Here is a 26,737-nt window from a genome sequence, read left to right as displayed (position 1 = left end):
TCCGATCTGAGCCTAATTTTTTGTAGTATTCCGGGGCATTTCTTTGATTTTTTGTTTAGCTAACCCACTTTCCTGGGTCAAGACTCAACACGGTACTCTTCAGGTCCTTTCAAAAGGGAATGACATCGAATTTGCTATGTATTCGAGTTTTCCAAAGACACCCAGGAGTGAATTAAAAGCTTGAGGTAGGGAATATACCCCTTTGGATTATCTTCTAAACTTGCATTGATATGATCTCTTTGAAACCCCTTTTTACCTTGTTACCTCCAAATACACATTTGTCTCGCCTCAGAATTTAATGTTTTTACTACCAAATTTAATTCCACTTGCATTCTGATTCGTCAGTCTACTCACATTTTGCAGCTTTCACTTGATGCAGTCTCAAAACCAAGTGCCCATTTCCATAATTCCGTTTGTTAAGGCATCAGGCCTAGTAAACGCGCTAATCCTAACCCGCTTATACAATAAACATCCTAATGAAATCTAACCGTGACTCAAAGTTTATTTTTTAAGACTTTTTAGGAGTCTCTGAAGGGTTGTTGGCATCCTTATTGGGCATGAATTTGCGTATGATGGACATAAAAGTTTTAAAGAATCCAACAATAGGAATTAAATATTGGGGGTTTAAAGGAGCTTCGGAAACAAAAACCCCCGCCAGGCCTTGTATAATAACGATCATGAGTGCGTAAAGGAATGCCCAAAAAAAGCTGCGTTTGACTTTGTCATCTTTCCAAAATAGAGTCGAGGATGATTTTTTCTTATTATAAAATAATATGTTAATAGTTCTTTTGAGACTTATTGGAAACAAAAAGTTGAGGATAAAATAGACTAGAAACGTGTAAAAAAAGGCGTTTGACAAAGGAAGATTATCATAACCAAAAACTGAAAGCATAGACCCTTGCATTCTTATTGTACTGGAAAAATTAATTCAGCCGTAAATTTTACTTAAATTGGGTTTTTGGAATGTTTGCCAGTGAATAGGAGGCTTACCCGATGCATTATCAAGCTCTTCATGCGATACRAATTTAGCGAGACTCAGTCTACTTGGAATGAGTGACCGGAATTTGATWCCCAAATTGAAGCTGAAGGTGAGATGGCGGAAAGCCGGCAGAACGAATCCACCTCCACTGGACCGATTTCGAATGTGCTGGGTATCTTTGGTCTCTCCATGTATACCACGGAGAAAACTCTTCAAGACATCTACGAGCCATATGGCAATGTCTAATCTTTCAAGCTCATTTATGACGGCAACAACAGACGCTCACGTGCGTTCGGATTTGTAACATTTGTAAATGAGGCGTCGGCCGAAAAGGCCCTTGCCTCTACCAACGGAGTGGTATGAAATTTTCCCTTTAACTGGACTCACCACGTTTAGCATCAAGATACACAGGAGCCTTTTGATAGCCATTCAATAAACTATCAAGTTGGTCTCTAAATTGAAATTTATAAACCTAATGATTGCGCTTTGTCACAGACAAAGGATTTGAGTATACCACTGAAGAGGGGACCAGCACAATAGCCTCGCTGTTCTCTAATTTCAGATGCACATGTCGAAGATCAATCGCCGTCACGGTTCCCTCAATACCCCCTCCTCCCCCGTGGATTTTTAGATGGCATCCTTTCTCAAAAGGCTTCTCAAACATGAGAAGGACCCCAGAAAGGAAATTTGTTGCGATCTCTTTCAGGGCAAACCCGATTGTAAATCCGGTAACACCAATTCCAGTGATGATGGGTGTCGTATCTATTCCAAGCGTGCCCATTACCGTAACGCCTAAAAATCCATAAGTAAGTGCAGCGATGGTTTTGGAAGCAAGCCGCGCCAAGTCGGTGTCTGCCGTCATTCTGGACCTGATAATCAGGCGCTCAATCGGTGGCCCCAATGCAAGCCTGGATCCCTTTGGCTTTGTATCGCCTAAATGATCCGGGGATTCCGTGGGAGGTGAAGACCGTTTGAAAAATCGCCAACAATACGACCTTATGAAGTGCTGAGTGCAAAAGCCGCCTAAAGGCGAATATCTCCCGCCGAGATGGTGGGATTTATTTTGAAATGGAGAAGACACTTGCAGGTGACCGCCACATTGCCGCATGAGAAAATTTATTTTCAAGCTTCCTGGCAACACAAACTTTACATTTCGATAATTTAATTTTCACATAAACTTTTTTTAATGACAGTTTTACTTCCATCAATCATTGCTTATTTGAAAAAGCTTTGTCTGGCCGAAAATCTTTCACTCGACAAAAGGGAATCTCTTGAAGGTATTTGAGACGGCATTTAGCTTTATCTAGTTGCAATCCAATGCCTTTCCGATCTCTCTTCCGCCTCAGAAAGCCATACGGTTGATCTTGAATCGCTTTTCACCCATGCTTCGTTGCGCCCAGAAGGCACTGGTAAAGACGTGGCTAGCCAAAAGCAGGTCGACAAGGAAATGGCGTCCATTCACAAGTCCAAAGGTTAGCCATAAGTGCCTGATCTTATTCTTTTAGGAAACGAAGCTCTCCTGTCGAAAAACTATCAACTAGCCATTGATGAATATACAAAGGCAATAGAATTCAATCCATGCGAGCCTATTTTTTATTCTAACAGAGCTGCAGCATGGATGCACCTAAAATCAGAGGATGCTAACGCACTATCAAACGCCGAAAAAGACTGTCTCAAGGCGCTCGAGTTGGATCCCAAATACACAAAAGCCCAAGTACGATTGGGCTCTGTTCTGTTGGCACAAAAAAAGTATAAATCTGCTGTGGATATCCTTGAAAAAGCCTCTTTGGCGGATCCGACAAACGAGTCAATCACATCGCAACTAGCAGAGGCCAAGGCTTTGTTATCAAATGAGCATCCCTCAAGTAAGGACGCAGCTCCAAATGCTCCAGGATTCGACCTATCTTCATTACTTTCCGATCCAAATTTAATGTCTATGGCGCAGAATTTCATGAGCTCTGATGCTGCAAAAGGGTTATTAAATAACCCCAACATTGCAAACCTTGCATCCCAATTCCTTGGAAGTGGCATGAAGGGAAATGGGCCTCCAAAATAAGAGTTTTTATTAAATCAAATTGAGATTGCAACCCAATCGAAGCCGAAGCTTGAGGCTTGAGCTACCGCCCCAAATTTAATTAAAATTCACCCGAGGCCCAACCCTAACGCCATACATATTATCATGCACCCAAGAAGCATGATGGCGATTTTAATTGGAATTTTTTTTTCAATTTTGCGTATGGGTCTCTCTTATGCCTCGATACCAAAGTTATCCGAGCTGCCCTCTGCCCGCTCCTTTAGGCAGATGGTGGTATTTATGCACGGCCTTGGTGACACGGGAAGCAGCTGGGCTCCGTTTTTCGAGCATTACCATAAAGAACATCCGGATACTCTCTTTATATTTCCAGATGCGTAATGGGGTTCCCTTTTTAATGCCATAGCCCAATTCAGCCGGTAACCCTAAATGGGGGCATGAGGATGCCCTCGTGGTATGACATTGTCCATTTGGATCCTGTAGAGCCTATTGAAGATAGAAAGGGATTTGAATCCTCGTCTATTGCGATTGCATCTTTAATTGAGACACTTTCCAAGAGATTCCCGTCTAATCAACTTGTTGTTGGCGGGTTTTCCCAGGGAGGTGCGGTTTCCCTGTATGCATCTTTGAAGAGCCACATAAAACCGTCTGCTTTGATTATCCTTTCGTCCTATTTACCGTTTGCAAAGAGCGATTTTTCACCGGCGGCGATGAATTCGGAGTCTCCCCAGATACGTCTTGATGTCCCTGTGTTTTGGGGACATGGAACTGCCGATTTTCTTATTCCTATCTAATGGGCCCATGTTAGCTCGCGTAGAATCTCCAGCTTTTTCCGGTCAGTTGAGTTCAAAGAGTACAAGGGGCTAGGCCATTCGATTTCCCCTCATGAGGAGAATGACGTTATGACATTTCTGCACAAATTATGAAAATTAAAAGTTTATGTACTTTGTGAATAGAGCCTCAATAGAGAGCCCAGCTTTGGCGCAGTGAATTGCTGGTGGTTATTTTCAATGTCGTTTTGCATGGCCTTCAGGCCCGATTCAGAGCTTCCATGGAGTTTGATGAGCTTTTCTAAATACGCGCACATGGACGTTGAAAGCTTCTTTTTTTTCTGTGCTTCTTTTTCAACATCCGTCTTTGGAAGCTTGTTAAAAAGAAGAGATTGTTCGCTTGGTGGCTCCTTTTGCAGGGCTCCAAACGATTGCAAGAAAAATGACTTTATCGCAATTGCACCCGATTCTACCTCATTTGAATCGAATATTTCGGACTCCCTGGTCGGTTTTGATGGAAACAGCATATTCTCAATTCCGCTGAGCTGATATTTGATCGGCTTATTATGTAGAGGCTTGTTGAGCGAGGAAATTATCCCAAGCGTGGAGTAGTTTTCAGAGTTTGTTTTATCGTTGTTCCAAATTGAAGATGGATCGATCCCGGTAATCTTTGGTGCAACCTTTACCGTTCTTCGCTGCCTTTGGGTTACTTTTGTTGTGGGCGCTTTCTGACGGCGCTTTTGAATTCTTTTTTTCATTTTTAAGAATTAAAAATTGGAAATGGGAAAAATTAAAATTTGTCAAATTACACACGTATTTCCAGGCAATCAATGGATGATGCAGCATAAGTTGATGCATGCACATTATTGATGCACTTCATGTCTTCTTTTTTAATGTTTGGATTTAGGAAAGGCAATGCCATCCTCAGCTCTCTTCCAGTGGCATCCAAAAAGCGCAAACCTGCGGAAGAGATCAAACCGGCGCCGGCTAAACGACAAAGCCCAAATCAGGGTGGCTGCGATGATCCAGACACCGCAAAGCCTATTGCCATGCATCCGATGAAAGAAGAAATTTTTTGCACTCCGTTTAGCACAAGGATCTGCGCCGCCAACTACGAGGAATACAGCACACCTGCCAATAAGAGCGCCACCTTGGATCTTTTTTGTAAAGATCAAGAGGCCAGTGCACACACTGATGAGGTGGACGACTTTCGCTGCAAAACCGATGCAAGTTTGGATCTTTTGATAGCAAACTCGCCAAACTTGGACCTAATTGAGCTGGCTTCTTCAGCGCCTGTGGCCCATTCTGGCGATAAGCTTCTAGAAACGTACTCTTCAGAGTTCTTCCAAATTAATTTAAAGATTAAAAGTACGGCTCCGCTTTTGGCTAACCCGTTTAGAAACCATAGCGCAATTATACGATTCGCTCGATCTACTGGTGCAAAAGATCTCCGACCAGATGTCGACGCTACAAGACGCATATGTGAGCGAGCTTTCGCACAAAGTCGCCATGACCGGCGCCCTCAAGTCGAAAGCAGGCAACATTTAATTGAGTTTATTTGATGTAGAGGATGTGGAGCTGTCCCTTGACTCTCTTTTTGCGATGATGAAAGACGTATATTCCAAAATGAGATTTTAAAGCGGATCCTTATACCTGACAAATTGAAGCAATATGATCAGATCCAGACTCAACTGAAATATCCCGCAAGCTATGAACTGCCACGGCGTCGTGTTTATATGGAAATAAATCAGCTTCAAAAAGTCGCCAAAAAACCACCCAAGAATTAAAACCAAACTAAGGTGGTGATCACATGCACATACCTGAGGTTTTCCGTGCTTTTCTGCTGGATTATTGCATAGAGTTGAGGAATTGGAAGCATGGCCTCAATGAAGAGTGCCAAGATGCCAAGAAACTCGGGCCATAGTCTGTAAATTGAAGCGGTCTTGGAAGAGGCCGAATCTGTGGAGCAACACATGGGACACCCATTGCAATCAAACAGCACTATTACAAGGGCCACAACAAAAAGGGCCAAAATGATGTAAATAAAGTGGTGGAACTTGGGATACCTTTTGCAGTCGCGAAATGCCCTATTTTCGATTTGGCCTTTCGAAACCAGAGGATCGCTGCCATCGGAATTTGATACCTTGCTATTGAAATAGTCTGTGAAGAAAACAATTATCGTCAAGATGGCTATGTGAAGGATGATGAGCAAAATGCTTTGAATCAGCAGGGATATTTGAAACCGCTTGTAAAACCTATCAAAGTCATGGATCCACGGGCGTACCAGAAGAATATTCGCAACATGCTAGAGGCGACCAGGATGAAAGAAACGCCGGGGGAAAAGCTCCCCACGCTCCGCCGCCTTGTCAGCGTTAAAATCTGGGGATAATAGGTAAGCACAGGGCCTATGGCAATGACCACGGAGATCATGTAGTTTAATGCTGAAATCATAAGGCCAAGTGTGTAAAAATAATACGCAGCCGCTCCGATTAATTCTCTATTTTTTAATATGTTTTGAGTATGCGAAAACACACACGGCCCCGATGGTGATGATCGCCACCAACAGCTGGATAAACGCAAAGTAGAGCATGGAAAAATCTTGATCCTGAAGCACAAACGAGATCGATGGCCTTTCCGAAATCTGTCCACAAACGAGAGGCCTGTATGAATATGCGGCGATCGGATTAAATCGAGACGCACTTGTGAACTTTTCAAATTTGACGTTTCTCAAACTGGTCTTTTGGGGAACAAAAAACGTCGACATGGCAACCTACCGTTAAACGCCATTTAAGACACCTTTTCAATGTCAATGTTCTCATCGGAGAGCATAATTGTGGGCGTTGAATGGAACTCAACCCCATCCCAAGACGCCACAAAATCGTGCAGCGAGGGCGAGGATGCGGGGTTCTTGACGTACTTCAAAAGATACGAATGCAAATGGTTGGTAAATCGATCGATCACCGGAACACCCAGCAGGCTGTCAACATGGTGCTAAATTGGGGTTACCCCGCATATGATGTACCGAGTATGAGGACTCGCCGATTTTGCTGCTGGTGATGCTGATCACTTGGGGAGCCGATATCAGCCGAGTCATCGATTCGGCCTGGCATGTATCGATGATCAGCAGTACGGACTTAAATCTCCTATTGGTGTACATGTGCAGAATGGCATCTGCAAGCTCGTTAGCCGTAATTTCGTGGGAATCTTGGAACTTCAAAAACCCCTCACCGCCGTGGCCTATTGCATTATTTCGATGGCGTACCGGTCAAATAAATTAGCAAGTCCGTATTCTCATCTGCTACCAATCTTTTGGAAAGCGGGGTGTTCGTATCAAAGCTATCTAGTTTGCCCGGTAAAAGCGGAAATCGCACCTTTGAGCACAGAGAGGAACGAATCAAGCGTCACCTGGTCCCCGCTATAATCGACCTCAGGCGCATCGTCAAATAGATCGGCGTTTCGGTTGTAATGGTTATACACACACCCCGGCTCTTTGTTTCTCGAGTTGCACGGGATATCGTCTGACAACATCAGAAGAATCCTATCGTCGGAATACCCAAATTTTTTCAAAATATAGTATACTGAAAGCACATTTGCCGCATGTCTGTAGTTAAACCAGAACCGGGAAGTGGAGACCTACATTGAAAATGATGGTGGTGGCGGTCGACCTACTAGCAATGCCGAATTTTTAGCCATAAAATTTAATTTGCATTTTTATTTGGTTTCGTAATGCGAAAAAGAAAATCCTCCGCCCATCCTCATGAAGAGGAGGAAAAACACACGATGGAAAATCTTTCTTCGCGCAATAATGTGATCGAAGAAAAAAAAGATTCATTTTCCCCAATCAACGAGGCCGATCTGTCTGGTGCCAAGGTCCACAACTACGCTTTCGATAAAATCGAAACGCTCTCTGAGCCAACTCTAAAGGGTATCAAGGAGCTCGGGTTTGACAACATGACTGAAATTCAGGCACGATGCATTCCACCTGCCCTTACTGGCACAAATCTGCTTGCAGCCGCTAAAACCGGGTCCGGAAAAACGCTGGCATTTTTGATTCCCGCTGTCGAGCTCCTTTACAAGGTCAAATTTCGGCCTAGAAATGGCACCGGAGCAATCATCATCAGCCCGACAAGAGAACTTGCCCTTCAAATTTTAGGGGTTGCAAAGACAATATTTGCCCACCACTCTCACACCTTTGGCCTGGTCATTGGGGGCGCCAATAGGCGAGCCGAGGCTGAAAAGCTCTCAAAAGGCGTCAATTTGTTGATAGCCACGCCAGGACGATTGCTCGATCATCTGCAAAATACCAAAGGGTTTGTCTTTTCCAATACGCAGATGCTAATTATTGATGAAGCAGATCGGATTTTGGAGGTTGGGTTTGAGGACGAAATGAAGCGCATCCTGTCGATCCTTCCCAAGGAACGTCAAACACTGCTGTTTAGCGCCACGCAGACAACGAAAGTGGACGACCTTGTCAGGATTTCTTTCAACAGTGCGCCTCTTTATGTAAATGTGCATGCCCAGGAAAGCGTGTCTACCAACTCTACGCTCGAACAGGGCTATGTTGTGATCGACTCTGACCAGCGATTCCTTCTCCTGTTTACATTCCTTAAAAAGTACCTGAACAAGAAAAAAATCATGGTGTTTTTTTCGTCTTGCAACGCGGTAAAGTTTTATTCGGACCTGTTGAATTACATTGACATCCCTGTGTTGGATTTGCACGGAAAGCAGAAACAGTCAAAGAGAACCTCGACGTTTTTCGAATTCATCAACAAGGACACGGGGATCCTGCTTTCGACAGACGTTGCTGCGAGGGGCTTGGACATCCCCCAAGTTGATTGGATCATCCAATATGACCCGCCCGATGATCCGAAAGAATACATTCACCGGGTCGGCCGAACGGCCCGCGCCGGAAAGTCTGGAAAGGCGCTTCTCTTCCTTCTCCCCTCGGAGGTTGGGTTTTTACACTTCCTGAAAGAGGCAAAAGTCCCGCTAAATGAATATGACTTGCCATCCTCTGCAAAGATCGCAAATATTCAGGTCCAACTTGAGGGCCTTGTTGAAAAAAACTACTATCTCAACAGGCTTGCAAGAGACGGCTTTGCCTCGTACCTGCAAGCATATGCCTCGCATTCGCTCAAACAAATATTTAACGTCAACACTCTTGATTTGCTGAAAGTGGGCCGTTCGTTTGGCTTTACGGTGCCGCCCAACGTTAACATTGGTAAGCCTTTTGTTTTAAATGCTAGTTGCCGCCTTGGCGTCCAAGGATCGCAAGAAGCAGCCGTCCTACAAAAACAACCAGACTGACAAAAAATGGAAGCGCCAAAAGGACCCCCAAGCCAGTGCTTATTAAATTAAACTTTATTTCGCCAACGAAGGCCAGCTTAAACCTTCCCATGATACTTGAATTCATTGTTGAACCGTGAATACAGGTCTTTAAAAAACGGCCTTTCAATTTCGGGGGACAAAAGGGAAAAGACCACTTCTTTGTCGAACGCCGTGAACGAATTTAGCAGTTCATACAGGGTTTCGCTAACCACGTTGCGGACGAGCAGCAAATTGCTGCTCGAAGAGTCGGAGACCTTTCTGATCAGGATCTTTAGCAGCGACACGCACAGCGGAATCATGTACTTCATGAAATTACTTTCCGAGTGTGCTCTGATTTCTGAAAATATCTTTGAAATAACACAGAGGACACCCTTGATGGCATCGGGCTCCCCTTGCCGCTCGTTTTGCGAAGAAAATAGCTCGATCACATGCGAAACCAGCCTGCAAAAAGCAAACTCGTAATGGGGGATGGCGTTCAAAACTGCATTAAAGTGGCTTTTAACTAAAAGATGCAACAGTCGAGAACAGCGCATCAGCATTTGAATGGCCGTAGCCTCTGAATTTTCAACAGAAAGCACACTTATTGAGTCCAAAGCTCCTATGATAAGAAGCAACTGTGCGGAAATGGCGATATTTGATTCCTCAGACCAAAATAGCACATCTGAATACAGAAGCGAGTCCAAATACAATGCAAAGATCTGTGCTTTTTCTTCGCTGTCGTAATTTATGGTTCCTGGACGAGTGGAAAATAAAAGCGATAATCCATGGCAGAGGAGATCAATTAAAGAAGCATTTGATTGATTGGCTCTTCCATCTTTTGTACCACAAGATGCGCACGAGAGTGCATTCAATATGCTTCCAATTTGTTTAGGATTTTTTCCAAAAAGCTCCAGAACCGATTGCTTAAATAAAGTTGGCACTGCATTGAAGACATCTAGCAATAGAGAGGGCTCGTATTTGGTGCTGGGCAGCTTGAACAGTTCTCTCAATAAATCCGGTGATATCATGAAGGGTTCCCCTTTCAAGATTAAGACTTTCACATACATCGGTAGGAATTCAAAGGCGCCCAAAGAAACACATCCCAACTGCTGCTGGAAAGCCCAAAATAGCCTACAAATATCGGCACAATTACTTGGCAAAAGATCGATGCACAAATAAAGTAGCTGCTTGTTTTCGATAAATCGGCACGGGTTACGGCAGAAGCAATCGACTATCAAAGAGAGAGCATTCACAACGGCTGGAGAGCGGGATATGGGGCCTCGCGTCGAGGCTAACGACGAAATTATAGCGTCAGCAATGGGCATAAAGTCTTCAACCGGTACAATCGACTCTAAAATGCGATTGATGGCGTGGCCTTCGAGATGGTCCTTTCTCTTCTCCAAAAACTGCACATACGACGAAAAAAGGATCCTAAAAACACTCAAAAATTGGCTGTTGCCTTTAAATTTTGGATACAAACAAAATATCCGTTCTAAAAGGGTTGAAAGCGGAAGTTTAAACACCAATCTGCAGTACTCCATTCGAAATATGATGGAGAAAACAATTGGCATCACATGTTGGACTTGATGGTCGGTCGACTCCATGTTGAAAAGCAACTTTTCCAAAACTTCGGACAAAAGCTCAACTCCAAAATAATGGGTTGGTGTCAAATCAAACAACAACTTTAACTCAAAGACGCTCGATTTGCGAACGACAGCCCGAAACGCTTCGCATATGTGCTGGTCGTCGAGCAGCATATGCGGGCAAAGTTTTAAAAAACCGAGTTTATTAATTCCGAAAAATTAAAGTTTCGTTTGGAACAGTCTCATGACATCTGTCAGGCCTGCCACCCATGCCGGCTCTTGGTATTCCAGCGATGGTTCCTGCTTATTGAATTTTGACGCATTTAGAGCACCAACTCAGAAGTGACATGGAAATCTTGTTCAAGAATGCCGAATTGATCCCCCAAAATGGCAGATCGGTCGTTGCAATAGTGGCGCCGCATGCAGGGATCCGTTACAGCGGCGCAATTGCCGCAGCGGCCTTTAAACAGCTTTGCGAAAAAACACACGATGATAAGTGGAGATTTCGAGGCCAGTAAAAGGATATTTTGATTCGGTAGGATTTCCACAATCGTGCTTGTTGGCCCATTGCATCAGTTCCGCAGCGAGAAGGCTACCCTATGGACAAGCAAATACAAAGTGCAACAATCGCCACTTGGAAATTTGTATGTAGACACAGACCTGGCGAGCCTTCTCAAGCTGCCCGTGTTGCCGATCAACGAAGACAAGGCCGAACATTCGATAGAAATGATGTTTCCCTTCATTTCGTATTTGATGCGGCATTCAACAATACCAATCCTTCCCATTTATGTTAGCAAAGATGATGGGAGCCATGGGGCTGTGGTCGAGAAAATATGGCGCCACTCCAGCTCCACCGTGTTTGTGTTCTCTTCCGACTTTTGCCATTGGGGAACAAGATTCCAGTACTGCTATCTAGCTCCTAGGTGTTGCGATCCCATTTACATGCAAATAGAGGAACTCGATACAAAGGCGATGCAGGTGCTGCAGAAATTTTGCCTTCAAGAATGGCATGCGTACTTGCAAAGATACGGAAACACGATTTGCGGAAAAGATCCTTTGGGGCTGCTCATGTTTTTGGGGTGCTTTTTACGGGACGCATGCGGCGCCCGGCTCGAATGGGTCAAATACGCCCAGTCTTCAAAAGTAACTGACATGGATGAATCCTCGGTTTCCTATGCTGCCGGCTCACTTTCAATTGAAAACTTTTAAACAGCATGCACGGCACCTGGTTGGTTCGAATAAATTTTATTTTCCACAATTACAAATTAATTTATGGCCAAGGGGGACAAGCTCGGGAAAACACCGATGGGTGTGTACTGGAAAAAGCAGAAACAAAGGGCACTACAAAAAAAGGTATCCAAATGGCATTCTCAATTGTAGATAAGTGATAGAACTGGCGATGCTGAGGTGCCACTAAAAAAGAAGCACGCGAAATCGAGAAAATCCGGCGATGCCATCCCAAACTTTGTGTATGAACTAGAGAAACTAATATCAGCAGAGGGCTTATCTTCGGCCCTAAAAGAGAAGAAGAAGCGTTTGGCTGGCCAATTGGTGGTGTACAATCAGAAACGAGAAACAAAAGGGCTCGCTCCAGTCAAATGCAACCCGATCCGAATTGGCGACGAGCCTGTCGAAAGCAATCCTACCAAGGATGGTAGCATTGCTGGCGGAGAGCCGGCGCCCATAATCGAGGAACCGTCCGCAGCCATCCGCAGACCCTTTGGAATGGAACATCCACCCACGTTGGAGCAAAATCAGCATCCGGTGCCCAAACCATATATTTCGTCGAAAATTGCCTCTGGCGTGGTGTCCGAGTCGCGCCCTTCTCTTAAAGCCGAAACGCCATCCCTTATCCCATCGGCGGCTGTGCAAAAGAAAAATGCCCCATCCAAAGACGACATAGATTTGGAATACGAGGCTTTTTTAAAATCCATTGGCGAGGTGGGCGATAATTAAATTTGCTTTCTGTGTACAAAATTTTTATGGAAGCTCCCGATGTTGCGTGTACTCGCCAGCTTCATCGTGATGGTGTGCACTCCCATCACAACAAAGACGAAGATACTGAAGTTCACAGCGGGAATGTCGAATTGCACGATAATTCATCAAATACAGCCAGCAATGCTGAGGAAAGCTTTCTTTTAGGTAACTTTGGTTCGTTTCTAATTGAAGATCCCCAACTGAGAGGCTTGGTTTTAAAGTTTTTCTCAATCATCGCAGTGGTGCAGATTTTTATTTTTGCTTTCACATCTTGGCATATCATACAATCTTCTTTGATTGACCCAGCGCACTTATCTACAAACCCCGAATTTATTTATGAACAACTAAAAAAGGCCGAAAAACCGGTTAGTCATTTGGTACCAGCTAGGGGATTCAACACGCTAGATTTGGTGGCCATTTATGTGTCTTCTTCTGCTTCGCCGTCCATTTCCTACAGTGTCTTTTCAAAGCAATTGTCCGAGTTTGTTGAAAGCAAGCGACCCATTCTCTCCCATATTTGGGGAGACAATTTCCAAGTTTACACTCTGTGCTTGAATTGGACCAACAGGCCAGCACTTATCAACGAGCTCATTCCACTGATTGTCGAAAAAACCGGGAGGACACACAGCACCTCCGATACGTTGCACTATGTGTTTGTTGATGATGCCCATTTCAAACCTTCTACTAAGGTTGTCGATGGGTTTGGAATCATCGACTATCACAGCCAAAGTTCGGGCATTTCTGATTTTGTGCCGTCTTTTCTTGTTAAATCGCTTTTTCAGGTGGCTATTGGTAGGACATTGGAACATCATAGGCTTTCCGCCGCTGCACATGAACAGGTAAGTCTCCCCATTCCAACGGCTCTAGATCCATTCCAAACTGTCCGATGATATGGAGCTAGCCGACTACTGCCAATTATTGATTGACACAAAAGAGCTAGCACAGAAGGAGCTGCTGAATGATCGACCACAGCCGGATTTGATGTATCTTTCCATATACTTGCCCATATTGTCGTCTGTGGTTCTTCCAGTCCCAATGTTTATAATCCGTCGCCTCAAGGCCAGACGGGCATGCAAGCAATAAAAAGACAACTTTTTTGACATGTGCATCGGCTTCACATCAAGTCCGCGCTACGTAGTGGCAACTTGCTGGATTTATTTCATTTACAACGATCGACCATTAGAGACAAGGCTGATAACCTGAACGTTTCCAGAGTCGCTTCCAGCCGCAAGAATCCGCCCAGAGGGATGCCAAGAAAGATCGTATATTCCGCCGGTATCTTGGAACGTAGCATCGGGGCATGCTGTGTTTGCAGAGATTGCAAAGGTAGAGTTCCTCTCCTCAATAGAAAGCCTGTAAATATGTATATTTTTGTCGTAGGATCCAGATGCCAAATAGGTCCCATCTGGGGAGAAGCAGACTGTGTACACGGGAAACTTGTGGTTGGCAAATAGCAAAAGAGATGAGCCGTCAAGAGTGGACCATATCCGAACGCTGCCGTCAAATGAGGCTGTTGCCAGCAAGGACGCGCGGGAAGGCGACCATGCCACGGAGTATACATCTCTGGTGTGCCCGGAAAGAGTCAAAAGAGGCGTGTCCTGAGTCATGCTCCAAATTTTCGCCGTTTTGTCATCCGAACCGGTGGCCAAAAGCGACCCCGTTGGATCCCAACGAAGCGAGTTTACCTCGGCCACGTGCCCATCAAAAACCATCAATGGCGCCGATTCGCCGACCTTACAAATGTAAATGTAATGATCAGAAGCTGCTCCAAAGATGGTAGGATTTTTCCAATCCACATCGAGCTATTTGGAGATATTAGAAATCGGTTAAACACATACCACAGGCCCTGAGAAGCACGTGTAGATTTGATGCGGAACTGGTTTTGAAAATCCATTTGCAGTCGACAAAGAGCTATTTCCAGAAGCCACATTCCAGAGAGAAACAGACTTGTCAAATGAGGCTGCAAGAAGTAACGTATCTTTGGGGTTCCATCTGACAGTAAAAACAGGCCTCGTATGGTGCGTCAATTTGCAAACAAGAGATCCCTGTGCATTCCAAATATTCACCGAACCATCGTATGTGCCTGTTGAAAGAAGCTTTCCAGAATGCTAAGGGAAAAATTGGAAGACTCGTCTTACACTCCATTCGACAGTTGTGGCATCAATTGGAGATCCATCTTCGCCAACATGCTCAAGAACAGCAACAATCGAGGCAGATGAGGGAACAGGTGGATTGTCAAGCATACCATTGGCCGTGTCATCGATCTTCCAAATAACGGCAGTGCCATCTGAAGAACTAGGAAAATAAAGCATAGAAAAACATACGCCGAAGCCAATAAGGAGGGCGTTGACTGGTTAAAGGCAACAGAAAATACTCCTTTTGAATGGCGCGTTAGGGTTTGCACCTTGAGCTCAAGATCACATGGCGTTTGCACAGGAGCGCTTTGGTCGTTGTTTTGGACTTCCATTTCACGTTTATGGTCCAAGTCCATAGATGTGCTTTTTTCCATTTCAGATTGGGTCAAGGCTTCTGCTTGGAAATGGCTATTTGGGGTGGTAACCGGCGATGTTATTTGAAGCTCCTCTGGCAATGGAGAGGAGACAATAAGCTCCTGGGAGGACGAAATTACCTCATTAAAAGGCTCTTTTGATGCCGCAATCAGATCTTGGTCCCTTAGCGGCTCGATGACAGGCATTTTTGACTGCTTTTTTGGCTCCGTTAATGATGGCCCCATGGATAAAGAAGACGGTTGCGGCTCCTTTTTTATTACATCGTCCTCTGCCCGCTTTTTACGATCGCTTTTAGGCTTTTTCGTAGACTTGGCAGTCGGTTCCAAAGGTGATTTCCGTTGGTCATCAGAATCAAGGTCAATGACGGCCTCAGTTCCACACACATGGCTCTCAAATAATTCAAATGGCTTATTGCAAGACTTTGAAGTTCCATCCTAAAGGATCAACGGAAAGGTATCTTGCCTCCGATAAGTGGTATTCCAGTTTGAAGTACAACAGCCCTTTGTGAAGAAGAGAGACCAATAGACCAGCATAGTCGTCAGTATCTCCCTTCAAATGGCTCTTGTAAATCAAGGACTCATGTCCAAATGTAAATGCAGAGTGCAGGAAGCCTAAAATTAATGAGCGCCAACGAAACCGTACCAGCTTCGTGCAAATACCGGTAAATGAGGTAGTTTACCTCCTCACTTGAAATGGACATGAGAATGATTAAAAGATTTGAAATTAAAAACTTGGATGTCCGGTTTGCAAACTATTTTCCAACTGTTGCATTTGAAATTAAATTGCCTCCATGCATTGGCCCCGTTGAGAAGGGTTGGCATTTGGTGCGCCGCACAAATTGACAATTAAAATTACGGTCGATTTTTACAGGGCAACGTAAAATGAAACCCAATGAAGGCGTTCAGAAGCCCATTTATGGATTTGAACAGTCGTTTCTACACAAGTCTGGTGTTCAAAATGTTGACAAGTCATCTATAAGCTCGTTGATCAAGTCCATCACAGCGGGGTCAAAGTTCCAGCACTCGATAGATGCAAAGGCAAGACGGATTTCTGCGCAAGTTGAAGACTTGAAAATGAGACTTATAAACATCAGGCAAACCCAGTGTCTCCACAATGATTCGACTGTGGAAGCAGCCATAAAAAAGGCAACTGCAAAAAGCGAGTCTGTTCTGCAATCAGAGACATACTTTATGCATTTGGATATGGACGCGTTTTACGCCTCCATTGAAGAGCTGCTTAACCCCGGTTTGGCTGCCATTCCGATGGCAGTTGGCCACCTATCAATGCTATCCACAGCAAATTATGCTGCTCGCAAATACGGAATCGCTTCTGCAATGCCTGGATATATTGCAATGCGACTATGTCCGGATCTGGTAATCCTTCCTGTTCGCATGAAGATATACGAAGCGTATGGCATGCGCATAAGACAAATTCTTCGAGTAAGTGTATAGCGTGGCTGATTTTAGAGGTATGATCCTAAGCTTCGCTCGCATTCATTTGACGAAGCATCCTTAAATCTATCGCATCTGTTAAAAAATTCCACCATAGAAGACCGGAGTAGACTGGTCACTCAAATTAGGGAGGAGATTTTATTGGAAACCGGCCTTGTCTCCTCTGCTGGTATGGCTTACTGTAGGACCCTTGCAAAGGTAACATAGTTTGCAGCATGATGCCTAATGGTAGATCTCTTCAAATGTAAATAAACCAAATGGGCAATTCTTGCTGCCATCGTCGCTTGAATACATTAAAGACTGGCTATCAACACAGTCGATAAGAAAACTTCCTGGCATTGGCCCTGTTTCGGAGCAAATTCTTGGCACCGCATTTGAAATCCGTACTTGTGGCGACATTTTCCAAAACCGATACAAGCTGGCCCTGATATATGCTGATGACCCGAACTATTGGCAAGGACTTTTGTTTTCTGCTCTGGGACTGTATTCGACTAGGAGTGATGATCATGATGAACAAGATGGCTTTGAAGACGATCAAGAGGAGGGTAATTGTTTGGGGATTCAGAAGAGCATTAGTGTTGATAGGTCCTTTCAGCCTACCACCGATATTTCTGTGTTGAGAAACACTTCAATTGAAATTTTAAAGGAGGTTATTTTTGATGCCCTCTCTCGAATGCCTGCTAACATGCTTTGTTGTACGCTAACACTTCGTGTAAAAACCGATACCTTTCAAGTTTTTACAAGATCCCAGACGACAAGAGACCCTGTTCCATTGGACGACTTATCGAGCTCGTATTCGAAGTTGGAACCTCTATCTCAGCAGGTAAAGGCTACGCAAATGTTAATTTTAGCTGTTGGATTCAATTTTGGGGCTTTATCCACTCCGACTGATCGGCTTTCGGCTTTCAAACTTTGCCACGCAGCCCCCTTTGGTGATGAGAGTTGACCATTCTTTTAAATGCTGTAATGATAGGAAACTTCCAGATCCCATTCGCGTTGTCAAATGTATCCATTGTGGAAAAGAACAATTTTTCTCGCTAGATGCCCATTCCTTTCACGAAAAAGAATGCAAATATCTCAAGAAGAAAAAGCAGGCTTCGTTAAAAGCCAATCTTCTCAGCTACTTTGGAACGATTTAGCTAGCGTAATCATAAATCACAACTGCGTCCAAGTTGGTACTTGCCTTGGCTGGGTTATTTTTAAATGAAGAGCATTATGTTGCCGGGTGTGCTCAAGTTTATTAATCAAAATTGAGGTTCTGGATATAGGTATTGCCTATCAGTTCATTGATTGTAATTCTGGACGCAGGGTGGGGTTCTAGCATTTTGCACAAGATTTTGGCCATTGGAGTTGGGAGTCTGGAAATGGGGTCGAACTTTTCTCGCTGCGTTAAATATTTTTCGTCTTTTTGCGCAGAAGCCTCATGCCACGGGATTTTGTGGAATATCATGACAAAGTAAATTATGCCCAACGACCAGATATCAACTGGAGCGGGATCATATGGCCCCATTGTTAAAATCTCCGGCGCTGTATATGGGAGCGAGCCGCATACACCCCTACATAATTCTTCTTCAATTGAATGGACACCTTGTTGAATGCAGTCTTTATCTAATATGGAAAAGTGGCAAGAGGCTCCAAAATCGGCAATTTTGACATGGTTGTCTGAAGAGATGAGAATATTTTCTGGCTTCAAATCACAATGGGCTATGCCCAGCGAATGCAGGTAATGGATCCCAGAAAGGAGCTCTGTAAAGAAAAAGTCGGCAACCTTTTGCGACAGGCGCTTCTTTTGAATTGATTCAAAAAGATCACCTCCTTTGCAATACTCCATGATTTCTAGCCATGTTGGCCCATACCTTACCAGCTCATAAGTTTCAACAATATTTTTGTGGTGCAAAGAGACTCCGATCAGAAATTCCGATGAAAGATGTGTGAAGTAAGCCTCTGCTGCAGCCTTGCTTCTGCATTTGTTGAAAATCTTGACGGCAAACAGCTTTGACGGGTCACACTTACTCGATGCCAAGTGGATGCTTCCAAAAGTGCCCTTTCCAATTACTTTTTTGGGAAGCAGCGAGTATTTTGAAAGAAACTCCGGGTATCTCATTAGTAGAGGAATTCCAGAATGCGTATTCATCTGATTGCTACCGCTGTTTCCGGAGATCACGACAAAATGGGCGAAATCCTGGTTGTGCTCGTGGAATTGACTTGATGCTTTGACGACCGAAAAAAAGCTTCGAATCAAGCCAAGTAGCCGCGAGGGCCGTTTAATAAAGCTCTCTTTTGAGATTGTGTGACTTATGGTTGCCGATTCGATAATCGGCGAATTACTTAGTTCGGTTGGAATTATTAAATTGCTACAGGCTTTGTGAGGCCGGTCACAAATCGTTCTCATTAAAGCAAAAAATCAAACTTCATCGAATAGGCGCTAATAATGATTTTGCACAATCAATCGAATGCCCTGATACCAATGGGGAAGGAACATAAATAGCATTGGTGCAACCCTTGTCAATTTAAAGATCGCCAAAAAGCAAAAGTTTACAATTTTAATGTGCTCACGGATCACATCCAACTTGGCGGCTTCGGCATCTCTGAAAACATCGTCGACATTTTCACGATTTAGGTGGCAATTTGTATTGACGAGCTCTTTTATGCAAAATTCATGTCGAAACGAAGGCGGGCACATGTCAACATAGCACATCCATCGATTTTCAATTGACCGATATATGCCTTGCATCGGCAGCTCCAGCCATGATCTTGTAAGGATGAACATGTATCTCGTGGTAATTCTGATTCGACACGAAAATACGCTTTTTCCCATATCGCCAAGTTCATCTTCGTAGACCAAAAAGGACAATGCCGTGGCGATGGGGTCATCCCTGTTTTTTTGGAGTATTTTTTTATCAAATACCAGGTCCAACTGTTGGCTGCCAATAAACGCGTCATGACGTGTGTCGGAATTGACCATCCCATTATACATGGACGAAAACGTCCAATCATATTTGAACGGCGAGGGTGCAATTGAAGCTATAGGGCTCCATTTGGGCGAAATTTTGTCCAAACATTGAGGACTATTAAATAGGGCAGGGGGTTCCTTCAGGATATCCTTTAAAATTAAGTAGGGGCTCCATGACAGGATTTCTTTTCCGTGCAAGGAGATCTTTAAAATAGAATTTAAAAATATTATGTCCGGAGGCGGAAATGCCAGCTCTGCTTGCAAGCTACGGTATGATAAATGGATGCAAATACCGTTCGCGCTCGACCGAAGTAGCCATGCAACCTGTTGCACCATACTGTACAAGTATTGAGTTTGGCAATTTCAGCGAGTTTAGCTCCATTGGCAGGGCAATTAATCCGCCGATTTTATAAATTAATTTTTTGCTCTCTTTTATGAATGAAGACAAGGTCAAAAGAAAGAGAGAGTTTCTGCCGCCATCTTCTGCAGCCAAGAAAAAGTCCGCATCAAAGCTTGATCTTCTGTTTATTCCAAAGCGGCCTCAGTTAGGGCAGTCAAAGGCTGCGAAAGACAAATCCTCTCCAAAGAATGCCGATGAAAAGCAGGAAAAGTATTACAGGAAGCAAGACCAGCAGGTTTATACGATCAACGGGATCAGTGTAAACTTCCCTTACAAGGCATATGCATGCCAGCTCAATATGATGGATAAGGTAGGCAAGTTTTGCGCTTATCGCTGCAGATTACTCGTGCATTGAGTGCGCCAACCAGCGAAAACGCTCTTCTCGAGAGCCCGACCGGCAGTGGCAAAAGCCTTTCACTTTTATGCTCGGTTCTGAGTTGGCTCCACCATCAAAAGTCCCGAAAAGGCGCAAAATGTGCGTCGCTTTCGACGGAGGAATTACCACAAGAAATTCTTTTCAAAAAAGAGCTGCCTCCTAGCGTTTCAAAAATTTATATATGCTCTAGAACACATCGGCAAATTACACAACTAGTTAAAGAACTTGGATCTACTTCCTATAGGCCGAAAATGGCAGTCCTAGGCAGCCGAAATCATTTATGTCTTCAGAATGCAGCATTGAACTCAGCGGATCCGAACGAAAAATGGTACCTAAAATTTTTGTTTACCTCCAGCAAGGAAATGGTCAAAGATGGTGCCTGCAAATACTACCATCGGGCAGACAACTTGGCAAAGGCGATGAAAGATACCATCTGGGATATCGAAGATCTGGTGGAAAATGGCCGCGATGTGAAGGGTATTTTTTGGTTGCTCAAATGGCAGGGTGTCCATATTATGCTTCCAGGGCTCTTGCTCAAGAGGCAGAAGTTGTGTTTGCACCTTACAATTACCTTTGTGACCCGCAAGTCAGGACAGCAATGGCAATCAACATCAAGGACAATGTCGTCATTATTGATGAGGCCCACAACATTGAAGACACCGCCAGAGAAGCGGGTAGCTATGAGGTTACTAATGATCGGCTGGAGAGTAGGCATTTTTATTTATTTCAGTGATCGAAAATGAGCTCGTCAATCTAAGCATGGTTTATGGGAAGAAAAACAATTCCCACACACTTGAAGGGGTTTCTTCGGAGCTCCGAGACATCTATACTTTTTTGAAGGGTGTAAGTGTGACGGTGGCTTTTCTTTTAGATTATCTTCAAAATGTTGACGTTCCTCAAATCGCCGCCCAAGGGGAAAGCACCGATTGCTCAATATGAAAGCAAAATTTACTTGTAAGCATTTGTTGTCCGTTTATCAATAGATGGGATGGTTCCGAGATTCAGTCCACCATCGATGCAGCTGGCTTTAGCATTTTCTATTACAGCGACTTTAAGAAGAAAATGGAGCGCTCTCAGGAGCTAGAGCGCGACTTGGATCAAAAGGAGAAAGAAAAGCTGTCCTTTTTATCCAGCGGGGCCCAAACTGTTCTCGCAGGGCTGTTGTTTATCCTCAAGTTTGTATTTGAGGAAAACTACCAAAAGCACCTGTCAGATTATAAGATGGCTCTTAATGACTATATCGTACATCATGGTTAGGCACCCCATCACATAATTGTAGGCGATCACGGTACCTCAAAGAGGGCATATAAGCTCTCGTTTTGGTGTCTCAATCCGGGCATTATTTTTGGGCCCATGGCACAGGAGGCCAAATCTATCATCCTTACAAGCGGAACCCTCTCCCCCGTAATGCTGTGMCATGCTAACAGTAGATGGGCTCATTTGCTTCTGAGCTGCAAACGGCATTTGGGCATCGGCTGGAGGCGAACCATGTTATTTCGCCAAACCAAGTTTGGGTTGGTGTTGTTCCCCGCTCGCCAAATGGGCTTGACAACGAGGGCGTTTATCGATCGCTGGACTCCTTTTCGTTCCAAGATGAAATGGGGCTTGCGATTCTTGGATATCTTCCCCTTATTCCGCATGGTGTTTTGTGTTTTGTCCCTTCGTATTCTTTCCTTAAGAAGGCTATCACACGGTGGAAATCTACTGGCCTTTTCGCGAAGCTTTCGCAGATAAAACGGGTGTTGATAGGTAAATCAATATTCTAGTCGTAGAGCCTCAGAATGTGTCTGGAAATGGCTTTCAAGAGCTTCTTGATGAGTATTATGAATCGATTGCCGCCTCAACTTTACAAGCAAAGAAGACGGGAAAAGATAGCGGCGGTGCCATTTTGATTGCCGTTTACAGAGGAAAAGTATCTGAGGGGCTTGATTTTATCGATGATAACGCCCGGGCCGTTATAGCGATTGGGATTCCATTTCCCTCTGCTAAAGATATTCAGATCACCGCGAAAAAAGATTTCAATACCAGATACGCATTGAGCAAGGGCCTTCTTACGGGCAGCCAATGGTGCCCAATGACGATTGATTTTTTAGGTACGAAATTCAAGCATATCGGGCATTGAATCAGGCTTTAGGCAGGTGTCTTCGGCATCGCAATGATTGGGGTGCTATTATCCTATTGGAAAAGCGATTTGTAAATGCTAGGAACCAGCAGCAACTTTCAAAGTGGGTTAGAAACAATGTCAAGGTATATCCCAGCTATGCGGACAGTACTGCCTCGCTATCGACTTTTATGAATAATTGGAGAAATTTCAGTGCAAAAAAGGACGAGCTCAAAGCCGATGATCGGCATCAGATGCCAAAAAGTGATAATATGATCCATCAAGAGATAAAAGAAATGTTTCAAATGCCCCGTTTGCTGGAGGAAATGCAGGAAAATACGGAGGAACCACATTGCGAAAAAGACTACATTCAGATTGAGGACTCCCAGTGTGAGGGGATTTTTTGCGCTCCCATTGAAACAATCATTAGCGACGATGAGGGTGGTGACAAGGACAATGCCAAAAAAGGTACTTTTGTTTCCTTTTTCTAGGGTCTCGATTTATAGATGTGTTTCCGATTTCCGAAAGCGAAACAAAGCCCCCTGCCATCAAACACAACTCATTTTCGCCCTGGAAAAATTTGCTCAATAAATTTTAAATTATTCCGGTTGCACCTGGCAGCATTCCAATATTCGCGTTGTGGTTCCGCTGCCATATGTATATGCACAGAACCCACTGGCCATAAAATTTAATACCCTAATCAGGGTTGGTTACGCTAATAAAAATTAATCGAGTTACCAACTTGCAAGTCCAAAAATTTGGATCAATCCGAGTTATTCGTTTCGACTGCTAGTTCGCCGAATGTCGCATCATAAGAACCTATTGTACGCTTTTCACGCTTTATCATGAATTTAGGAGTTTTTTTGGAAAGCCCATGTCATCAAACGTACCATTGGGAACTGCAGACAACAATGTCGTGACTTCCGACGAGAATTTGTCTCAAATTCACAATGACATACTCCAGCCGAGGTTGAGTTTTGCTTTTCAGAAGGACACACCTATACAGCCATTTTTCAGGCAAAATAAAGCTGCCCTTGATGATACTGTATCGGCAAATGACGAGGCGTTTGTATTGAGCTTCTTACGATTTAGTGGAAGCATTCCATATCTTGAGCTTGCGGAGGCATTTGAAAAGATAGAAGCCACAACAAAGAGGTTTTTTTGCTTCTTACATCTAGGCTTGCTATCCAAGGCGTTTTGTCTGCATTCTTTTTCAAGCTGATGGTGCAGGAAAGCGAGGGAAAATGCAGGAATCAGCTGCTGTATTCGATTTACTTGTGTCTCAATAGGGTAAACGCCTTTTTTGGTGATACTTGTAGGTGGGACCTATTTTCGAAGGCTTGGAGTTGGGTCTTGGAGAGTCTCTGCTAATCAGAGCAGTTGCATCATCTTCTGGAAAATCCGTTGCCTCCATCAAAGCAGATGTTTCTCGGTTGGGAGATCTGGGAAAGGTGATGCAGGTACCTTAGTGCTTACATAATTGACATTAGAGCAGCAGACACACACAAACCACCATGTTGGCTCCAAAACCACTTACCCTTTCTCATGTGTTCAAGACTTTAAGAGAGGTTGCTCAGATTTCTGGATCAAATGTTGGAATTCAATTCTTTCTTTTTAGGCTGTTTCTCGGAAAACAGATCGCGTGCACTCGCTACTCGTGGCATGTAGGGGAAGCGAGCCCAAGTATCTTATCCGCTCTCTTGAGGGAAAACTTCGTATTGGACTTGCAGAGCAATCCGTACTGATTGCTCTTGCGCAGGCATCTGTGCAGTTTCTTCATCAGTTTCAAGGAGGCCCCGTCGAAATTAAAAAGGCCTTTTTCAAAAAGGGCCTTGATGCCGCGCTTGAAGATGGCGTCTCCATGATAAAGTCTGTGTTCAGGTAACTTTGCCGACTTTTCCCTTCTTGCTAGTGAAATTCCGGCATATGAGAGAATTATTCCCCATTTGATGGATATCGCGGAGGGCGGTATTGCAACCATCACCAGCAAGGTCAAAATGGAACCAGGGTGTCCCATTCGCCCTATGCTGGCACATCCAACCTTTGCTCTTACCGAGGTTCTTGATCGATTCGAGTCGATTCCATTCACTTGTGAATACAAATATGACGGAGAGCGCTGTCAGGTTCATTATTCAAAGCTCGACAGTTCGCCCATGAAATGCTCCTTGTTTTCACGGAATCTCGAGGACATGTCCCAAAAGTATCCAGATATCATTTCCAACTTGTCCAAAAGCATGGAAAATTGCAAGATGCCGTTGAAATCCTTTGTATTAGACTGCGAGGCGGTTGCTTGGGACCCGGTCAGTAACAAGATCCTCCCCTTCCAAGTACTTAGCACTAGAAAAAGAAAGGTATCCCTTTTCTCTCCTTTTAGGATGTTACCATTGATAGTGTGCAGGTGCATGTTGTCCTTTTTGCTTTTGATTTACTTTATTTGAACGAAACCCCTTTGCTTAGAACCTCTTTTCGAGAAAGAAGACAGCTGCTTCATTCGAATTTTCCCATCGAGGAAGGGTGTTTTTATCACGCCTCCTATTTGGATTGCACAAAGGTAGAGCAAATCCAGGAATACTTGGAAAGGTCAATCACAGGTGTTCGCTATTGGAACCTTTTAATTTTTAGACGGATGCGAGGGGTTGATGGTAAAGACGCTCGATAACGAGTGCTCCTGGTATGAGCCCTCAAAACGATCCAGAAATTGGCTCAAAATCAAGAAGGATTACTTGAATTCTACGGCCTGCGATTCACTCGACCTGGTGGTGATTGGAGGCTATTTTGGCAGAGGAAAACGGGCAGGTGTGTTTGGTGGCTTTCTGCTTGCATCTATTGATGTTGCGGATGATGACAACAATTATTGGAAAACAGATAAAAGGCAGGCGCATGATGCTGAAGGTTCTTCCGATCACGCGGAAGATGAGGATCCTGCCGATGGGAATGACATGGACGTCTTTCGCTTCCAAGCAATATGTAAGCTTGGAACCGGATTTTCGGAAGCAGAGCTGGAGCAACACTCGATCGAATTTAAAAATCTTATCATCCCCATTCCTCCTCTGCACTATGATGTCACTGAAAATATAAAGCCAGATGTATGGTTTGAGCCAAAGAGAGTAACCAGAACCCCTCTGATTCCTAGGTCTGGGAAATTAAGACGGCAGATCTTTCTATTTCACCACTGTATACCGCAGCTAGGGGCCTTGTAGCAATTTGATAGCTTGATTATCCTATAGGTTGATCCTTCAAAAGGCATTTCGCTTCGCTTTCCGAGGTTCATTAGAATACGCGAAGACAAAAAGCCCGAAGATGCTACTCGTTCGTCTTTGGTAATTCGCTTTGCTGTCAAACCACTTATGCATTTAGATTGCAGAGATGTACAATTTGCAGATGAATGCCGTGAAATCTTCCTCCACCAGCATTGGCGGCGCATTTGAAGATGAGTTTTATTGAAATTAAAAGCAATGTTGCGTCGTGAACGTTGGCATGCGTGTTGTGTACGCCCAAATTTGAATTCTATTTGACCACGTTAGGGTTGCCTTGCGTTAAAATTTTGTGCAATTTAAAAATCCTGATGATCATGATGCACGGCATGATGCGAGTGACGACCACCCATCTGTACTTCTGCGCATGTGGAGTTTCTTTAAGCACGCTGCATGAAGGAGCTTATTAGAGGCTCCAGATTTTCCGGCGAAACATTGCATATGTACATGGAGACAACAAATTTCGGGTTGCAAGTCCAAAGGCTCGGTCCTCAAGACTGGACAAGGATTAGCTTGAAAGCCAGATATCTTTTTTGCACAAGAACAACAAAAAAGATCATACAGCAAGGTAGCGCAGGGTTAGCATTTGCGAATATTTTCACAAAAAGCAAAAGATATTTCCGGCCCAAATTTGCCTTTAAAGGCCATTGGCCGGATTTTTCATTTATCAGTGCACATTTGTCGTGCGGGAGGTAGGATAGTTTTCGCTACCAATCCTATCGGTTAGCCATACCGCAACCGAATTACGAAATGATATGTTTCTTTCTTTTTAAAATCGCTGCATTGCATTTAATATACAGGCTAATGGCACATGGTATCTCTTCAAGGATGCATTATAAGAAGGGGCCTGATTTGCCAGTCTGGACATCTATATTTCCAAGTGTGGAACGAGATTTGCGGGCTTACAAATCATGAAAAACCGCAGGGAAACGTCTAAAAATGCCATTAGGTCCGTTTGTTAATACAGAAAGCTCAAAAGATGCAATCATAACTGCGTTTATTTAATATTGGCTTTGCGCTTCTAAAAAGAAAGAAACATATCAT

The 26,737-nt window shown here is 44.0% G+C and overlaps 16 protein-coding genes across 16 annotated transcripts; 9 read left to right on the top strand and 7 right to left on the bottom strand.

Annotated features, from left to right (window-relative positions):
- Positions 1–928: 928 nt before the first annotated feature.
- On the bottom strand, positions 929–2,087 carry DI09_66p160 (uncharacterized protein; the record flags this gene model as incomplete). The annotated part of the gene is made up of 3 exons (XM_013381525.1): positions 929–1,221; positions 1,367–1,451; positions 1,494–2,087. 3 exons carry the CDS (start codon positions 2,085–2,087, stop codon positions 929–931), a joined length of 972 nt encoding a protein of 323 aa, XP_013236979.1.
- Positions 2,088–2,165: 78 nt separating this feature from the next.
- On the top strand, positions 2,166–3,035 carry DI09_66p150 (uncharacterized protein; the record flags this gene model as incomplete). The annotated part of the gene is made up of 3 exons (XM_013381524.1): positions 2,166–2,256; positions 2,326–2,451; positions 2,593–3,035. 3 exons carry the CDS (start codon positions 2,166–2,168, stop codon positions 3,033–3,035), a joined length of 660 nt encoding a protein of 219 aa, XP_013236978.1.
- A 180-nt stretch (positions 3,036–3,215) lies between these two features.
- Positions 3,216–3,805, top strand: DI09_66p140 (acyl-protein thioesterase 1; the record flags this gene model as incomplete). Its single annotated transcript, XM_013381523.1, has 2 exons — positions 3,216–3,388; positions 3,418–3,805. The coding sequence occupies 2 exons, from the start codon at positions 3,216–3,218 to the stop codon at positions 3,803–3,805; spliced, it is 561 nt and encodes a 186-aa protein (XP_013236977.1).
- A 143-nt stretch (positions 3,806–3,948) lies between these two features.
- DI09_66p130 (uncharacterized protein) lies at positions 3,949–4,539 on the bottom strand (the record flags this gene model as incomplete). The annotated part of the gene is made up of 1 exon (XM_013381522.1): positions 3,949–4,539. One exon carries the CDS (start codon positions 4,537–4,539, stop codon positions 3,949–3,951), a length of 591 nt encoding a protein of 196 aa, XP_013236976.1.
- A 135-nt stretch (positions 4,540–4,674) lies between these two features.
- On the top strand, positions 4,675–5,568 carry DI09_66p120 (uncharacterized protein; the record flags this gene model as incomplete). The annotated part of the gene is made up of 4 exons (XM_013381521.1): positions 4,675–5,108; positions 5,151–5,307; positions 5,351–5,395; positions 5,422–5,568. 4 exons carry the CDS (start codon positions 4,675–4,677, stop codon positions 5,566–5,568), a joined length of 783 nt encoding a protein of 260 aa, XP_013236975.1.
- Positions 5,569–6,568: 1,000 nt separating this feature from the next.
- On the bottom strand, positions 6,569–7,474 carry DI09_66p110 (C13-family peptidase; the record flags this gene model as incomplete). The annotated part of the gene is made up of 5 exons (XM_013381520.1): positions 6,569–6,772; positions 6,804–7,018; positions 7,044–7,121; positions 7,153–7,414; positions 7,451–7,474. The coding sequence occupies 5 exons, from the start codon at positions 7,472–7,474 to the stop codon at positions 6,569–6,571; spliced, it is 783 nt and encodes a 260-aa protein (XP_013236974.1).
- A 33-nt stretch (positions 7,475–7,507) lies between these two features.
- DI09_66p100 (uncharacterized protein) lies at positions 7,508–9,088 on the top strand (the record flags this gene model as incomplete). The annotated part of the gene is made up of 1 exon (XM_013381519.1): positions 7,508–9,088. One exon carries the CDS (start codon positions 7,508–7,510, stop codon positions 9,086–9,088), a length of 1,581 nt encoding a protein of 526 aa, XP_013236973.1.
- Positions 9,089–9,165: 77 nt separating this feature from the next.
- DI09_66p90 (uncharacterized protein) lies at positions 9,166–10,845 on the bottom strand (the record flags this gene model as incomplete). The annotated part of the gene is made up of 1 exon (XM_013381534.1): positions 9,166–10,845. The coding sequence occupies one exon, from the start codon at positions 10,843–10,845 to the stop codon at positions 9,166–9,168; it is 1,680 nt and encodes a 559-aa protein (XP_013236988.1).
- A 173-nt stretch (positions 10,846–11,018) lies between these two features.
- On the top strand, positions 11,019–12,627 carry DI09_66p80 (MemO1-like protein; the record flags this gene model as incomplete). Its single annotated transcript, XM_013381533.1, has 3 exons — positions 11,019–11,167; positions 11,211–11,814; positions 12,052–12,627. The coding sequence occupies 3 exons, from the start codon at positions 11,019–11,021 to the stop codon at positions 12,625–12,627; spliced, it is 1,329 nt and encodes a 442-aa protein (XP_013236987.1).
- A 26-nt stretch (positions 12,628–12,653) lies between these two features.
- Positions 12,654–13,731, top strand: DI09_66p70 (uncharacterized protein; the record flags this gene model as incomplete). The annotated part of the gene is made up of 3 exons (XM_013381532.1): positions 12,654–12,813; positions 12,841–13,487; positions 13,516–13,731. 3 exons carry the CDS (start codon positions 12,654–12,656, stop codon positions 13,729–13,731), a joined length of 1,023 nt encoding a protein of 340 aa, XP_013236986.1.
- An 80-nt stretch (positions 13,732–13,811) lies between these two features.
- DI09_66p60 (uncharacterized protein) lies at positions 13,812–15,858 on the bottom strand (the record flags this gene model as incomplete). The annotated part of the gene is given in 7 exon segments (XM_013381531.1): positions 13,812–14,450; positions 14,487–14,756; positions 14,787–14,943; positions 14,973–15,259; positions 15,278–15,547; positions 15,579–15,769; positions 15,801–15,858. The coding sequence occupies 7 exon segments, from the start codon at positions 15,856–15,858 to the stop codon at positions 13,812–13,814; spliced, it is 1,872 nt and encodes a 623-aa protein (XP_013236985.1).
- Positions 15,851–17,555, top strand: DI09_66p50 (uncharacterized protein; the record flags this gene model as incomplete). Its single annotated transcript, XM_013381530.1, has 6 exons — positions 15,851–15,971; positions 16,029–16,597; positions 16,625–16,807; positions 16,842–17,321; positions 17,354–17,432; positions 17,461–17,555. 6 exons carry the CDS (start codon positions 15,851–15,853, stop codon positions 17,553–17,555), a joined length of 1,527 nt encoding a protein of 508 aa, XP_013236984.1.
- A 294-nt stretch (positions 17,556–17,849) lies between these two features.
- DI09_66p40 (protein kinase domain-containing protein) lies at positions 17,850–18,743 on the bottom strand (the record flags this gene model as incomplete). The annotated part of the gene is made up of 1 exon (XM_013381529.1): positions 17,850–18,743. The coding sequence occupies one exon, from the start codon at positions 18,741–18,743 to the stop codon at positions 17,850–17,852; it is 894 nt and encodes a 297-aa protein (XP_013236983.1).
- A 291-nt stretch (positions 18,744–19,034) lies between these two features.
- On the bottom strand, positions 19,035–19,898 carry DI09_66p30 (type 2a phosphatase regulator Tip41; the record flags this gene model as incomplete). Its single annotated transcript, XM_013381528.1, has 1 exon — positions 19,035–19,898. One exon carries the CDS (start codon positions 19,896–19,898, stop codon positions 19,035–19,037), a length of 864 nt encoding a protein of 287 aa, XP_013236982.1.
- Positions 19,899–19,996: 98 nt separating this feature from the next.
- Positions 19,997–22,930, top strand: DI09_66p20 (Fanconi anemia group J protein; the record flags this gene model as incomplete). The annotated part of the gene is made up of 7 exons (XM_013381527.1): positions 19,997–20,272; positions 20,319–20,437; positions 20,529–21,023; positions 21,322–21,580; positions 21,769–22,087; positions 22,144–22,431; positions 22,473–22,930. The coding sequence occupies 7 exons, from the start codon at positions 19,997–19,999 to the stop codon at positions 22,928–22,930; spliced, it is 2,214 nt and encodes a 737-aa protein (XP_013236981.1).
- Positions 22,931–23,313: 383 nt separating this feature from the next.
- DI09_66p10 (DNA ligase) lies at positions 23,314–25,883 on the top strand (the record flags this gene model as incomplete). Its single annotated transcript, XM_013381526.1, has 8 exons — positions 23,314–23,594; positions 23,815–23,899; positions 24,058–24,308; positions 24,352–24,790; positions 24,897–24,990; positions 25,062–25,525; positions 25,667–25,759; positions 25,797–25,883. The coding sequence occupies 8 exons, from the start codon at positions 23,314–23,316 to the stop codon at positions 25,881–25,883; spliced, it is 1,794 nt and encodes a 597-aa protein (XP_013236980.1).
- Positions 25,884–26,737: the final 854 nt, after the last annotated feature.

This window comes from Mitosporidium daphniae (genome assembly GCF_000760515.2).
Source record: "Mitosporidium daphniae strain UGP3 chromosome Unknown contig-66, whole genome shotgun sequence".
Taxonomy (NCBI): domain Eukaryota; kingdom Fungi; phylum Microsporidia; genus Mitosporidium; species Mitosporidium daphniae.
Note: the sequence above shows the minus strand (reverse complement) of the source record. Positions and strands in the feature narration are given on the sequence as shown.